This window comes from Entelurus aequoreus, linkage group LG06, assembly GCF_033978785.1.
Source record: "Entelurus aequoreus isolate RoL-2023_Sb linkage group LG06, RoL_Eaeq_v1.1, whole genome shotgun sequence".
Taxonomy (NCBI): domain Eukaryota; kingdom Metazoa; phylum Chordata; class Actinopteri; order Syngnathiformes; family Syngnathidae; genus Entelurus; species Entelurus aequoreus.
The window spans coordinates 59,656,524-59,672,771 of NC_084736.1; the positions used below are offsets into that span (position 1 = coordinate 59,656,524).

At 38.5% G+C, this 16,248-nt stretch overlaps 2 protein-coding genes across 3 annotated transcripts in view; one reads left to right on the forward strand and one right to left on the reverse strand.

Annotated features, from left to right (window-relative positions):
- The window catches only part of adamts13 (ADAM metallopeptidase with thrombospondin type 1 motif, 13), a 40,366-nt gene extending 24,905 nt beyond the window's left edge, over positions 1 to 15,461 (reverse strand). The window contains exons 1-14 of one of the 2 annotated variants that reach the window (XM_062051094.1): positions 15,318 to 15,461; positions 14,991 to 15,054; positions 14,777 to 14,910; positions 10,713 to 10,796; positions 10,515 to 10,639; positions 10,301 to 10,447; positions 9,891 to 10,025; positions 6,767 to 6,917; positions 6,575 to 6,679; positions 6,351 to 6,502; positions 2,765 to 2,828; positions 608 to 734; positions 389 to 537; positions 208 to 328 (exon numbers count right to left, since the gene is read on the reverse strand). In XM_062051094.1, coding sequence (XP_061907078.1) covers positions 208 to 328; positions 389 to 537; positions 608 to 734; positions 2,765 to 2,828; positions 6,351 to 6,502; positions 6,575 to 6,679; positions 6,767 to 6,917; positions 9,891 to 10,025; positions 10,301 to 10,447; positions 10,515 to 10,639; positions 10,713 to 10,796; positions 14,777 to 14,910; positions 14,991 to 15,054; positions 15,318 to 15,458 — 1,699 coding nt within the window. In that variant the 5' untranslated portion in view covers positions 15,459 to 15,461. Of the gene's footprint in view, positions 1 to 207; positions 329 to 388; positions 538 to 607; positions 735 to 2,764; positions 2,829 to 6,350; positions 6,503 to 6,574; positions 6,680 to 6,766; positions 6,918 to 9,890; positions 10,026 to 10,300; positions 10,448 to 10,514; positions 10,665 to 10,712; positions 10,797 to 14,776; positions 14,911 to 14,990; positions 15,055 to 15,317 lie in introns of those variants that run through there. The other variant, XM_062051095.1, reaches the window with a different exon arrangement.
- The window catches only part of ncs1b (neuronal calcium sensor 1b), a 91,076-nt gene continuing 85,692 nt past the window's right edge, over positions 10,865 to 16,248 (forward strand). Inside the window, exon 1 of the mRNA XM_062051106.1 lies at positions 10,865 to 10,951. The gene's annotated coding sequence lies outside the window, so the exon portion shown is untranslated. The remainder of the gene's footprint in view (positions 10,952 to 16,248) is intronic.

The window sequence follows — 16,248 nt, forward strand, 5'->3', positions numbered from 1 at the left end:
TTTTAAGTTATCGTGCCGTGATTTTACTTGAGTGTAGATTTTTCTCCATGTGGCCCCCCATCTAAATTGAGTTTGACACCCCTGGTATAACTCATACACATGCATAATGTATCTAATAATTATGTTTCAAAGCGTGTGATGAATGACTTGAATATTGGATAAATATGGGAACAACATTGTTTTCAATATGAATGCATTGTTTATTACCTCTGGCCCGACCTCCATTATAGGAGTCAGAGGTAATTGTGCAGGAGGATCCGTCCCCGCCACACAAACCGCACGCATCATTCACTTTCCCAGAGTGCAGTACGCCATCACAGCCAAACAGCTAAACAGAGACAAATGTGTAAATGTAACATTTTAAACATTCTATCCTGATCATCTCTACCTGGCATTTCCCTCGCAGACAAGCAGCCGTTGAGCCAGAGAGAGGTTGTTCGTCGGGCTCGCACCGCGTTCCGTCTGCAAACTGAGATCCACGGCTCACAATAAAGGCGTCTTCCTTCGACTGGCACATGTACCTGCATTGCTCGTCACCTGAATTACGACAAGATTTTTTTTTTTAGAAAATAATATTTCATAGATTTCTTTTTTTCTAGAGGACCACCTTGTGAGAAGCCCACTGCAGGGACCCAGGTGTAGAAGGAGGCCTGGCCCGGGTGAAGATAAACGGGTTGGAGATCTGTTTTGGAGCACTGCTCGGCCATGAAGTCCAGCTGGGTACGCTGACATGGCTGCTGCGGCAAAGCCGGTTAGTTATATATATACTATATATATATATATACAGTCGTGTTCAAAAGTTTACATACACTTGTAAAGAACATAATGTCATGGCTGTCTTGAGTTTTCAATCATTTCTACAACTCTTATTTTTTTTTGATAGAGTGATTGGAGCACATACTTGTAAGTTGTTGGTCACAAAAAGCATTCATGAAGTTTGGTTCTTTTATGAATTTATTATGGGTCTACTGAAAATGTGACCAAATCTGCTGGGTCAAAAGTATACATACAGCAATGTTCATATTTGGTCCCTATAAGGCGCTTTTGGTAGCCATCCACAAGCTTCTGGCAAGCCTCTGGTTGAATTTTTGACCACTCCTCTTGACAAAATTGGTGCAGTTCAGCTAAATTTGTTGGTTTTCTGACATGGACTTGTTTCTTCAGCATTGTCCACACGTTTAAATCAGGACTTTGAAGGCCATTCTAAAAACCTTCATTCTAGCCTGATTAAGCCATTCCTTTACCACTTTTGACGTGTGTTTGGGGTCATTGTCCTGTTGGAGCACCCAACTGCGCAGAACTTTCCTCCAGAAGGTCTTATCTTTGTCCATGTGACGTCAGATGAAACAAAAAATTGGCCACAATACCCAGCAATATGTTTCGGTATTCGGTACTCTTGTCTTGTTCTGTATATTGTACAGTATTTTGTATTCTATAGTCAATCAATCAATCAATGTTTATTTATATAGCCCTAAATCACAAGTGTCTCAAAGGGCTGTACAAGCCACAACGACATCCTCGGTACAGAGCCCACATACGGGCAAGGAAAAACTCACCCCAGTGGGACGTCGGTGAATGACTATGATATTATAAAGTGTTTGTATATTGTACAGGATTGCTTATTATTTTTATTGGATAGTAGTCTGTGTATTTCAATTGTTAGTTTTTTCTTTATTACCTCTTGTGTAATTTATTTTTACCCCATATTTGTTCCCACTACCGCACCTTAAATTGGAGTCCTTAATCTCGTTATATGCAAATATAGTGACAATAAAGTCCATTCTATTCTATTCTATTCTATTCTATTCTATTCTATTCTATTCTATTCTATTCTGGAGGAGAAAACGTGAGGCCTTTAATCCCAGGAACACCATCCCTACCGTCAAGCATGGTGGTGATAGTATTATGCTCTGGGCCTGTTTTGCTGTCAATGGAACTGGTGCTTTACAGAGAGTAAATGGGACAATGAAAAAGGAGGATTACCTCCAAATTCTTCAGGACAACCTAAAATCATCAGCCCGGAGGTTGGGTCTTGGGCGCAGTTGGGTGTTCCCACAGGACAATGACCCCAAACACACCTCAAAAGTGGTAAAGGAATGGCTAAATCAGGCTAGAATTAAGGTTTTAGAATGGCCTTCCCAAAGTCCTGACTTAAACGTGTGGACAATGCTGAAGAAACAAGTCCATGACAGAAAACCAACAAATTTAGCTGAACTGCACCAATTTTGTCAAGAGGAGTGGTCATAAAATTCAAGCAGAAGCTTGTGGATGGCTACCAAAAACGCCTTATTGCAGTGAAACTTGCCAAGGGACATTGCTGTATGTATACTTTTGACCCAGCAGATTGGGTCACATTTTCAGTAGACCCATAATAAATTCATAAAAGAACCAAACTTCATGAATGTTTTTTGTGACCAACAAGTATGTGCTCCAATCACTCTATCATAAAAAAAAAAAAAGACTTGTAGAAATTATTGGAAATGCAAGACACCCATGACATTATGTTATTTACAAGTGAATGTAAACTTTTGACCACGACTGTATATATATGTATGTAGTTGGATATGCAGATTACCACACTTTGCCCCAAGCACCTTCACATGTTTTACCATCAATGCTAAACTAAGTTGCACCTTTTTATGAAGACACATGCTTTTCAGACACAAATAAAGAATACTATTCGGTACAACAATCCACTGAGTAAACAGTGCTGACCTACTGTATGGATAGATCCTTTATGTAAACATAAGCAGTGAGCACTCACCTGCAGGTTACAAAGTTCAGCCACAATATCCAGACCCACACAACCATTTCCTCCAAAAGCAGGTCTGGAAAATGATAGTTGTTATTTTGTCATTTGATGAACAACTAAAGATGCTGCTGATTCCCATCATCCATGAGTGATATTGGCCTATACCAACACAGATGTATAAACTTCAATATTTCCATGTATTTGGGTGAGGGCTATAGTTGAACAAAACAACACAATATTTAAACTAGGTCATTATGCTGTTTTGTTACATACATATACACATACATACGTAATATACCGTTGTTACATTTTTTGGCCCTCAAAGTCCTCCTGTATTAAGGGAAGAATTACCTGAATTTAAAAAAATAAAGATTTTGAGGAAATAGAAATATCGAATCCGGATTGAACGGCATATGCCTATTGACAACACTAATATTCTAATAGTAATAGTGAAACCTTATCATTACATGATAAGATATGTTTATGATCTTTAGCATTTTTGCATATTCTAATGTATTTCAATACTGTCTTTCTTTCTTTAGTTTATTTCGAACATGAACACACTTACATCATAATACATCACACAATTCCATATCATTCACTTTACATCGTGTCCGAAAAGGAGTAGGAAGAAGCAAAGCTTATTTAATCCTAACCCTTTCCCACTTCAGAGCGTTTACAAATATATACATCATTTACTGACCTTTTTATAATAGAATGACATCTGTGAATTAGTATATACACAGTTTTGTAATATGTAATTAATAAGTCAGTCATTATTAACATACTGAGATGAAGAATATCTTATTTTCAATAAGGTTGAAAGTAATTCTCATAATTCTTCTTCTTTGTACTTTGTAAGCACCATTAATTTGAACAACCTCTTAAACTGGATCATATCAGTACAATGTTTAACTTCATTACTTAATCCATTCCATAATTTAAAAAATGCTAAAGGTTCTAAGTGTTGTACGTGCATATAAATGTTTTAAATTAGATTTTCCTCTAAGGTTATATTTCTCCTCTTTAGTTGAGAAGAATTGTTGTACATTCTTTGGTAGCAGGTTATAGTTTGCTTTGTACATCATTTTAGCTGTTTGCAATTTTACCAAATCATCGAACTTTAATATTTTTGACTCAATAAATAAAGGGTTTGTATGTTCTCTATATCCAACATTATGTATCAGTCTAATTGATCTTTTTTGTAACACGGTTAACGAATGTAGCGCACATTTGTAGTTATTTCCCCATATTTCTGCACAATAACTCAGATATGGTAACACTAGCGAGCAGTAGAGAATATGAAGTGATTTTTGGCCCATGACGTATTTTGCTTTATTCATTATTGAAATGTTTTTTGTCACCTTATGTGGTATGTTTTGTATATGAGATTTCCAGTTCATTTGATCATCTATTAATACTCCCAAAAATGTGTTAAATATATTGCAGAAACAATTGTGTCTTCTCATTTGAAAAATAACGTATTTTCTCATTCTAATAACATAGATAGTAAGATAGATTTGCAGCCAAAATGTTACTGTCGATTTAATATTCTTAAAAACACATACCGTATTTTTCGGACTATAAGTCGTAGTTTTTTTCATAGTTTGGCCGGGGGTGCGACTTATACTCAGGAGCGACTTATGTGTGAAATTAATAACACATTACCGTAAAATATCAAATACTATTATTTAGCTCATTCACGTAAGAGACTAGACGTATAAGATTTCATGGGATTTAGCAATTAGGAGTGACAGATTGTTTGGTAAACGTATAGCATGTTCTATATGTTATAGTTATTTGAATGACTCTTACCATAATATGTTACGTTAACATACCAGGCACATTCTCAGTTGGTTATTTATGCCTCATATAACGTACACTTATTCAGCCTGTTGTTCACTATTCTTTATTTATTTTAAATTGCCTTTCAAATGTCTATTCTTGGTGTTGGTTTTTATCAAATACATTTCCCCAAAAAATGCGACATATTCCAGTGCGACTTATACCGTATTTTTCGGAGTATAAGTCGCTCCGGAGTATAAGTCGCACCGGTCGAAAATGCATAATAAAGAAGGAAACAACATACCGTAATTTCCGGACTATAAGCCGCACCTGACTATAAGCCGCACCAGCTAAATTTAGGGGAAACAGATTGCTCCATATATAAGCCGCACCCGACTAAAGGCCGCAGGGTTTTGATGTGTAATTACCGTAGTATATAGGGGTTCCTGCTACCACGGAGGGGATTGTCGGGACAGAGATGACTGTTTGGGAACGCAAAGCGTCCCATTTATTAACTATAAATCTTTCAATCATTCAATCAAACTTTCACATCTTTGACATGGCGAACAGCATTCGTGCAGAGTACAAATAATACAACGGTGCAAAGTAATACAAAGTGCTCGCATGTACGTTATCAAAATAACCAGCCTACCGGTATATGAAAAGTCAGTCTTTAATCATTGTGTCATCGTCTTCCTCCTGCGTACTAAAACCACCAAAATCCTCTTCGTCTGTGTCGGAGAAGAACAGGCCGTAAATAAGCCGCACCGTTGTATAAGTCGCAGAGACCAGAACGAGGGGGAAAAGTAGCGGCTTATAGTCCGGAAATTACGGTATATAAGTCGCACTGGAGTATAAGTCGCATTTTTGGGAGAAATGTATTTGATAAAACCCAACACCAAGAATAGACATTTGAAAGGCACTTTAAAATAAATAAAGAATAGTGAACAACAGGCTGAATAAGTGTACGTTATATGAGGCATAAATAACCAACTGAGAACGTGCCTGGTATGTTAACGTAACATATTATGGTAAGAGTCATTCAAATAACTATAACATATAGAACATGCTATACGTTTACCAAACAATCTGTCACTCCTAATCGCTAAATCCCATGAAATCTTATACGTCTAGTCTCTTACGTGAATGAGCTAAATAATATTATTTGATATTTTACGGTAATGTGTTAATAATTTCACACATAAGTCGCTCCTGAGTATAAGTCGCATCCCCCGGCCAAACTATGAAAAAAACTGCGACTTATAGTCCGAAAAATACGGTATATGTTTTTTTCCTTCTTTATTATGCATTTTCGGCCGGTGCGACGTATACTCCGGAGCGATTTTTACTCTGAAAAATACGGTACATATTTAATCGCAAAATCAATACTCCAAGATTTAACCAATTAATTGCTCAAGAGTTGTTGCCTATCCTCCTCCACTTATGTTTTATACTTGCAGGGGTCTTTTAGAATAGAAAGAATGGCTTCTGCTACACTGTAGCGAATGAAGCCCAAGTTTGCAATAAGACTCATGCATCACTTTTTAGGAGAAACACGCTTTTTGCCTCTGTCCACTGTCTTGACCATTGTCCGTTAAAAGGTTTAAAGATTGCCCGAACCTTCAAAATACAGAAGGCAGGCCTGGAAATAATACATTTATATTACATTAGATACTTATGTAAACATCGCTACGTAATTAGAACACCTTGGAAGTCAACCAGCGTCACATACTGGATTGTGTTCAACTTTGGAGGTTAAGCCATGCTATTATTTAATCCTATTAGAATTGATAATGACATATGTTTGGTTCACCTTGGGTTGTTGCACTGCCGTGTGCGGTGGGTGACTCCGCCTCCACACGTCCGTGAGCAGGCGGAGAACCCAGACCAGCCGGACCAGGCGCCATGCACCACTGCAGAGGTGCTGAGCTGGTCTGGGGACACACAACGCCCTTTCAGACACCACTGCAAAAAGACAGCAGATTGACTGAAATCACTCTTGGGTCTTCTTTGACAAGTAAAAGTCTCGGACTATACTTTATGAGGTGCACATTGGGTCCCATCCAGAAGTGGCACCAGTAGGCGTTTACAAGAGCTGTCATCATTTGGGTTTATGTGACAAGAAAGAACACGGCACACTGGCTGATGGAGACAGAAAACAGTGTAATCTACTACATTTAATATTAATATTAAGTTTTAATAACATGGATTTGTATTTCTTTTTATTACCAGATCCGGATTGGTGAAAGAGCAGCTTCTTGCCGCGCTCCCAAAAGCTATTCGACACTGGTCATCCACCCCGTAATACAGGCCAGGCTTCCAGTCCTGTAAGGAGCCTTCCAGGGCCGGTAGATCCTTCAGACACTCAGCATTCCCACGCCTGGAAGCATACTTGAATGTGACGTATACCGATTTCAATTCATGACACTAAAAAAATAACTTCCCACTGACCGGTAATAAAGCGTAAAATCAGTGTAAATCATAATATAAAGTATTGCTTAATATTTTATTGGAAACATTCAACAGTATTGAATGGTGTGCATGAAAAAGACCACTGTTGGCAGATGGAAAATGAAAGACTGAAAAAAAACACATGCTAAATAGCATGTGCTAACTATAAATTGTGTGTACTATTAGTGGGCGTATTGCAGGTGATCTACTAATACTGCCTGTGCAATTGATAACAAGTGCAAAAATGGTGCACTATTTAAATGACGATTTTGCATGTCACCATGGAGACACTCATTTCCTCCACATATATAGCATTATAAGGTCCAAACTGTGACGTTTTGTTCACACATATATAACATGAACCACCTTTTCTTGGCTATATTGACACGCGATCCAGACAACAGAACCTATTTTTAACACGCTGAAAGTGCGCTCTGCGGTTATGATGATGGAATGATCCATCCGCAAGAAAATGCATATTGCAAGAAGTTTCTGTTATATATGAGATATATCATTTATATTATTAATATACATCCAATGAAAATACAAACAATGTATAAAAAAAACCACTAGCAGACACCAAAACGAATCAATTGAGTTGGGTTTTCAACCACCTCTTTAAGTAATCCAGCAGCTATTAATTAATAAATAATATTCCTGAAAGACGACATGTCAAATGTTTAAATTCTTGGCAGTCTAAATATGTTGAAAAAACACACACAGACAGAATATTCTCTCTCCACTGCCTGTCTTTGCAGCACCCGTAACTGTGCCAGTTTGCACATACTTTGTACAAGTGCTAAATATAGATGCAAAACAGCGGCCACAGAACAGTTTTAGCCTTGATAAATCACATTGTGAGTGCTAAATGATGATATTTGGGGCGGCGTGGCGAAGTTGGTAGAGTGGCCGTGCCAGCAATCGGAGGGTTGCTGGTTACTGGGGTTCAATCCCCACCTTCTACCATCCTAGTCACGTCCGTTGTGTCCTTGGGCAAGACACTTCACCCTTGCTCCTGATGGCTGCTGGTTAGCGCCTTCCATGGCAGCTCCCGCCATCAGTGTGTGAATGTGTGTGTGAATGGGTGAATGTGGAAATACTGTCAAAGCGCTTTGAGTACCTTGAAGGTAGAAAAGCGCTATACAAGTATAACCCATTTATCATTTATTTATATTTGCATCTTATTCTCCAAGTATTGTGGCTGATCTGATAATCAACATATATTCCGCATATACAGTGCATCCAGAAAATTTTCAGAGCACTTTAATTGACCAAATATGTATATATATATATATATATATATATATATATATATATATATATATATATATATATATATATATATATATATATATATATATATATATATATATATATATATATATGTAAGTATGTATGTATGTATGTATATATATATATATATATATATATATATATATATATATATATATATATATATATATATATATATATATATATATATATATATATATATATATATATATATATATACACTACCGTTCAAAAGTTTGGGGTCACATTGAAATGTCCTTATTTTTGAAGGAAAAGCACTGTACTTTTCAATGAAGATAACTTTAAACTAGTCTTAACTTTAAAGAAATACACTCTATACATTGCTAATGTGGTAAATGACTATTCTAGCTGCAAATGTCTGGTTTTTGGTGCAATATCTACATAGGTGTATAGAGGCCCATTTCCAGCAACTATCACTCCAGTGTTCTAATGGTACAATGTGTTTGCTCATTGGCTCAGAAGGCTAATTGATGATTAGAAAACCCTTGTGCAATCATGTTCACACATCTGAAAACAGTTTAGCTCGTTACAGAAGCTACAAAACTGACCTTCCTTTGAGCAGATTGAGTTTCTGGAGCATCACATTTGTGGGGTCAATTAAACACTCAAAATGGCCAGAAAAAGAGAACTTTCATCTGAAACTCGACAGTCTATTCTTTTTCTTAGAAATGAAGGCTATTCCACAAAATTGTTTGGGTGACCCCAAACTTTTGTAGTGTATATGTATATATATATATATATATGTATATATATATATATATATATATATATATATATATATATATATATATATATATATATATATATATATATATACACAGTCATGGTCAAAAGTTTTCATCTGACCACAGAAATTTCCTCCAGAAGGTCTTATCTTTGTCCACGTGATGTCAGATGAAACAAAAATTGAGCTGTTTGGCCACAATACCCAGCAATATGTTTGGAGGAGAATAGGTGAGGCCTTTAACCCCAGAAACACCAAGCCTACCGTCAAGCATGGTGGTGATAGTATTATGCGCTGGACCTGTTTTTCTGCCAGTGGAACTGGTGCTTTACAGAGAGTAAATGTGACAATGAAAAAGGAGGATTACCTCCAAATTCTTCAGGACAACCTAAAATCATCAGCCCGGAGGTTGGGTCTTGGACGCAGTTGGGTGTTCCAACAGGACAACGACCCCAAACACACGTCAAAAGCGGTAAAGGAATGGCTAAATCAGGCTAGAATTAAGGTTTTAGAATGGCCTTCTCAAAGAAAATCAACAAATTTAGCTGAACTGCACCAATTTTGTCAAGAGGAGTGGTCAAAAATTCAACCAGAAGCTTTTGGATGGCTACCAAAAGCGCCTTATTGCAGTGAAACTTGCCAAGGGACATGTAACCAGATATTAACATTGCTGTATGTATACTTTTGACCCACATTTTCAGTAGACCCATAATAAATTCATAAAAGAACCAAACTTCATGAATGTTTTTTGTGACCAACAAGTATGTGCTCCAATCACTCTATCACAAAAAAATAAGAGTTATATATATATATATACATACATATATATGTATTTAATGTATGCATGTGTTCTTCAGGCCTCACCTGAAGAAGGTTAGCAGCTGCTGTCGACTGCAGGACGACCAGGTGAGATCCACACTGTTGTAACCTCCATCAGAGGCCATCATGAAACCATTCCTGCTGCATGTGTTTTCCGCTCCATCATGGTTGACGCCAAAACTGGATGTAAAGTGTTAATACACATGAAGTTAATATTACTTCATTTGTTGACCATTTTAATATTAATACAGCACTTTCCTAAACTATCCCAGTCTTGATGGCAGCTCAAGCACCTGCCTAGTTTTCCTTGCATGAGAAAAGTGCCCTTTCTGCCTTTTTAGCAATGCAAATCACTCAAATCAAATATGTTTTGATATATTTGTCGAGTTCACCCCTTCCCCTCTTTCTCAGTCTATGCACGTGCTTGGGCGGTGGTGTGACCCACTCTGCGTTACCTGTGTGCAATCTCATGAGCAATAGTGATGCCCAGGTCAAAACCGGTGTCCTCTGTGATCACACAACTCCAGTCACTGGAGCAAGCCCCTCCCAGCTGTGTTACTCCCCTGACCTGCTTGTTCCCATCGGGCAACACCAGGTCAAACCTGAGTCATGCAAAACAGAGAGGATTAAAAACACTTCTTGCACGTGTTCACTTCAGCAGCAGCGAACCTTGTGATGTACAAGAGGAGGTCAGCGTGAAGTGGGTCCGTGTCATTCGACGGGTTTATCCTTCTGCCCCAGTCGCACACGCTTCGGAGAGAAGCGGTAATGTCGGGAGACATGCGGATCTCTGGCTGGAAGAGGAGAAAGAACAGGGATCTATACAGGGAGAAAAGCAGGGGGGAGGATCATGTGGTGTTTGCTGACCTCTGGTTCTGATAGAATGGTCATGCGGACCAGATGCACCCTCATGTTGGCACCCAAACTCATGTCTCTCAACAGTTCTGAGGCCTGTGGCAACAGTGAATTTAGACCTGATATCAGTTTGTGGCAATGATTTTATATTTCTTTTTAACCAGACAAAATCCCGTCCGGATGAAAAATCTCTTTTTCGAGGGTTTCCCGGCCAAGAGGCGGTGAAGTGGACAGAGATGGCCGTCCCACTGGTGAGTACAAGTCACATCACGATTTGAATGAATTTATTGATGTAATGAATTTTTAATCAACCTTAGACGAGCGTGATAAATGATGTCCAACATTCGAAGACAAGAAGACAAAGCGTGCATGTAAAAAAGATCACCATAATTAAGCGCAGACAAAAAAGTTGCAGAGAGAAGATGTTTTTTGACTTCAGAAGAAAAACACTCCAACCCTTTTTTTCAGGGGTCCCCAAACTTTTTGACTCAGGGCCACATTAGTTTAAAATAATTTGTGTATATATAATTTGTGTATATCTATCCATCCATCCATCCATCCATATGTATACATGTGTATATATATATATATATATATATATATATATATATATATATATATATATATATATATATATATATATATATATATATATATATATATATATATATATATATATATATATACACTACCGTTCAAAAGTTTGTGGTCACCCAAACAATTTTGTGGAATAGCCTTCATTTCTAAGAACAAGAATAGACTGTCGCGTTTCAGATGAAAGTTCTCTTTTTCTGGCCATTTTGAGCGTTTAATTGACCCCACAAATGTGATGCTCCAGAAACTCAATCTGCTCAAAGGAAGGTCAGTTTTGTAGCTTCTGTAACGAGCTAAACTGTTTTCAGATGTGTGAACATGATTGCACAAGGGTTTTCTAATCATCAATTAGCCTTCTGAGCCAATGAGCAAACACATTGTACCATTAGAACACTGGAGTGATAGTTGCTGGAAATGGGCCTCTATACACCTATGTAGATATTCCACCAAAAACCAGACATTTGCAGCTAGAATAGTCATTTACCACATTAACAATGTATAGAGTGTACTTCTTTAAAGTTAAGACTAGATTAAAGTTATCTTCATTGAAAAATAAGGACATTTTAATGTGACCCCAAACTTTTGAACGGTAGTGTATATATATATATATATATATATATATATATATATATATATATATATATATATATATATATATATATATATATATATATATATATATATATATATATATATATATAGGTTTTATCCGGCCCGCGGGATGAGTTTGCGAAGTATAAAAATTAACCTGACATTTTTGAATGAAAGAAACAGCTGTTCTAAAGGTGTCCACTGGATGTCGCAATAGCAATTATTTTTATCTTTGTAGATGATGCTACGTATGGACAAAATAAACCACACGATGTTAGTACATCAGTCGAGGAAAATGATCAAACTACATAAATAACACACGTACTGTAATTTATCTTGATAGATTGAAAATCAACCCCAATGAGTTGGTTGATGAACATTATGACATAATTTATTCAGAAAGTATAAATAACGACAAATAAAGATAGAATACTATTAACCGCAACATGTAAGTGTAAAAAACAACAACAACATTATGATTTGTACATTGTCAGAATGTCCTTGTTCTATTTTTAAACAAAGATCTGAAGTTGTCTTTATTTTTAAGTTATCCTGCCGTGATTTTACCAGTCCGGCCCACTTGGGAGTAGATTTTTCTCCATGTGGCCCCCGATCTAAAATGAGTTGCGGGGGTCAGCAACCCGCGGCTCGAGAGCCACATGCGGCTCTTGAATGGCGGCCTTGTGGCTCCATGGAGCTTTTTCAAAAATGTATGGAAATGGAAAAAAATGGGGTGACAAATATATTTTTTGTTGTAATATGGTTTCTGTAGGAGGACAAACATGACAAAAACCTTCCTAATTGTTAAAAAGCCCACTGTTTAATATGTTTGTGTTTATGAGTATTTGGCGAGCGCCGTTTTGTCCTACTAATTTCAGCGGCCCTTGAACTCACCGTTGTGTGGACTGTGACTCAACAGTTTGTTTACATGTATAACTTTCTCCGACGCTGCCACAGAAAGACGTGTTTTATGCCACTCCTTCTTTGTCTCATTTTGTCCACCAAACGTTTTATTCTGTGCGTGAATGCACAAAGGTGAGCTTTGTTGATATGATTGACTTGTGTGGAGTGCTAATCAGGCATATTTGTTCGCTGCACGACTGCGAGCTAATCAATGCTAACATGCTATTTAGGCTAGCTGTATGTACATATTGCATCATTATGTCTCGTTTGTAGGTATATTTGAGCTCATTTAATTTCCTTTACTTATCTCCTCTATGTATTTAATTTATATTTGCATGTCTCATGACACATTATCTATATGCAATATTAGCTGCATTTCTGATAGTTGTTTGTCTGCCATGTTGTTCCAGACCAAAGCAAACGTTACTCAGCTTTCCAAAAGATTGTAATAAATCCATCAGAAGAAGACAGCCTGCCCTTTCCTTTAACACACATCTATACCTTTGGCCATTCTAAGACAGTTATTTCCAGGAATTATCTCACCCTCTGAGAAGTTTTACTAATGTTTTCCAATGTTGTAAAAATGGGTAGAGTACGTATTACATTTCAACATTTCTGTCAACGAAGATTTGCGTCAGCCTGCGACACATGGTCATTTTGATAGTAGGCTGATATAGACACTTACATCATGTGTTGTCTCCATTATAACACTTATAAAAGTATTTAAATTTTTTGCGTCTCCAGAGAGATTACTTTTTTGTATTTTTGGTCCAATATGGCTCTTTCAACATTTTGGGTTGCCGACCCTTGGTCTATACCAGGGGTCGGCAACCTTTACCACTCAAAGAGCCATTTTGGCAAGTTTCACAAATTAAAGAAAGTAATGGGAGCCACAAAAAAATGTTTAAAATGAAAAACACCGCATACAAAGCTTAAATGCTTTGTGTTATGTTAACCAGGGGTCTCCGACACACGCACCGGCACGCACTTTAATGTGGAAATTTGATGTTAGTGCAGCCCGCGAGTTTTGAATGAATGGCGCTTGATAGCGTCATACTTGCCAACCCTCTCATTTTTCCCGGGAGACTCCCGAATATCAGAGCGTGATGACACTGCATTTGGCGCCCTCCACAGTCTGCCCTAACAGTGTATCTGCTCGACCACACGTAGAATGCAGTTTCAGCTTGCTCACGTAAGTGACAGCAAGGCGTACTACCTCAGCAGCCACACATCTTACACTGACGGTACCAATACCCAGAATCCCATGCAGCCCTAACTCTTCCGCTCAACCAACGCACGGAGGGGGGGGGGGGGGGTGGTTGATGTGTGGGGGGATTTGGTGGTAGCGGGGGTGTATAATGTAGACCGGAAGAGTTAGGGCTGCATGGGATTCTGGGTAATGGTTGTGTTGTGTTTATGTTGTGTTACGGTGGGATGTTCTCCAGAAATGTGTTTTTCATTCTTTTTTGGTGTGGGTTCACAGTGTGGCGCATATTTGTAACGTAACAATGTTAAAGTTGTTTGATACGGCTACCGTCAGTGTAAGCTGTGTGGCTGATGAGTAAGTATGCTTTGCTGTCTCCTGTGTGTGCAAGTAATAACAACATGCAACATGTGGCTGGACTGACACACTGTATGTAAATGCTATAGAGGACAATTACTGCAGTGCAATTAGGGAACGCCCTTTATTTAGTAATTAGAGTGTAAATAGGAATATTTTTTCCCTGGGAGTAATCTATGAGAGACACTGAGATCCATAAATCTCCTGGGAAAATCGGGGGGGTCGGCATGTATGTAGCTGAGCCGCATCAGAGTGGTCAAGGAGCCGCATGCGGCTCCGGAGCCGCGGGTTGCCGACCCCTGGTCTATACAGACAACAGACAATAACTATTTCCAGTAGGACAAGGGCATTATATTTATTTTAAGTGGCATTAAAAAGCATGGTATTAGATTTGCTGATACCCTTCTTGTGTCGGGCTCACACTTACTATGTTGAGGTTGGTGAGGATGTAGCGTTCCGTGTCCTGCTTGTGGAGCTGCTGGACATCAGGTCCGACCACCACCAGCAGTTCCAAGTGTGTGACACCGGGCATCAGATCGGCCCGTCGAGGCCGACTTCTCACTGTGAACGGAAAAATCACATTTGTATTATTTGTATGCCCCTCGATTCATTTGCAAGCCTCAACTAAAAAAAACTCATACCTGAGATGTCAGACGAAAGAACATTCGGAAGCACGTTTGTTTGGCTGCTGTCGGCATGAAAAAACTGCGGGACGAATTAAACAAAGGAAAACTTATGAAAACCTACTAAATCCTGCCTGAAAATCGGCCCATATTTTAGGGTTCTGTTTATTCGGAGGTCTGGCGCAAAGCAGCAAATTATAGTTACATCCACGCAGGTTGTGGGTGTTTTTTCACAGATGATAAACAGTTTAAAGTTGAAAAGTCCAATGTACTTTGCAGAGGCCCAGAGCAGTGGGATCATACGCCACAGCGCTCCCGGTCGCCCGAATAGCTTTTCCTCCCTACCTCAGCCGATGGAAATCTCATTAGAGCGTCGAAGCCAGGCAGCTGTAGCAGCAGACAGAGCAGAGTCACGAGCACCATGTTGCCCACCTTCCTGTGCACATACCTGACCATAGTCCCACTCTGCACCCTGGGACCCGGCATGGAGGGAATGGCCATAGTGTGTATGCAAACAGATGACAGAGAGGGCCCTCATTGGTTGCCTCGTTGGTGTGTACACTATGACTATGATTGTTTTTTTCCCCCCACATTTGGAACATCCTCTTTTATTTGTTTTACGGTGCTGTCGAGCAGTGTTTTTCAACCTTTTTTGAGCCAAGGCACATTTTTTTGCATTGAAAAAATTTGAACGCACACCACCAGCAGAAATCATTAAAAAACGAAACTCAGTTGACAGTAAAAAGTTGTTGTCGCAATTGTTGGATATGACTTTGAACCAGACCTGGGCAAGTTAAGGTCCGGGGGCCACATGCGGCCCGTTAAGATTTTCAATCTGGCCCGCCGGACATTCCCAAATTATTTTTTTTTAGATCTTTAAGATGGAAACTGTAGCTGCCATTATGATGTGCAGTGATGTTTTCTACACTACCGTTCAAAAGTTTGGGGTCACATTGAAATGTCCTTATTTTTCAATGAAGATAACTTTAAACTAGTCTTAACTTTAAAGAAATACACTCCATACATTGCAAATGTGGTAAATGACTATTCTAGCTGCAAATGTCTGGTTTTTGGTGCAATATCTACATAGGTGTATAGAGGCCCATTTCCAGCAACTATCACTCCAGTGTTCTAATGGTACAATGTGTTTGCTCATTGGCTCAGAAGGCTAATTGATGATTAGAAAACCCTTGTGCAATCATGTTCACACATCTGAAAACAGTTTAGCTCGTTACAGAAGCTACAAAACTGACCTTCCTTTGAGCAGATTGAGTTT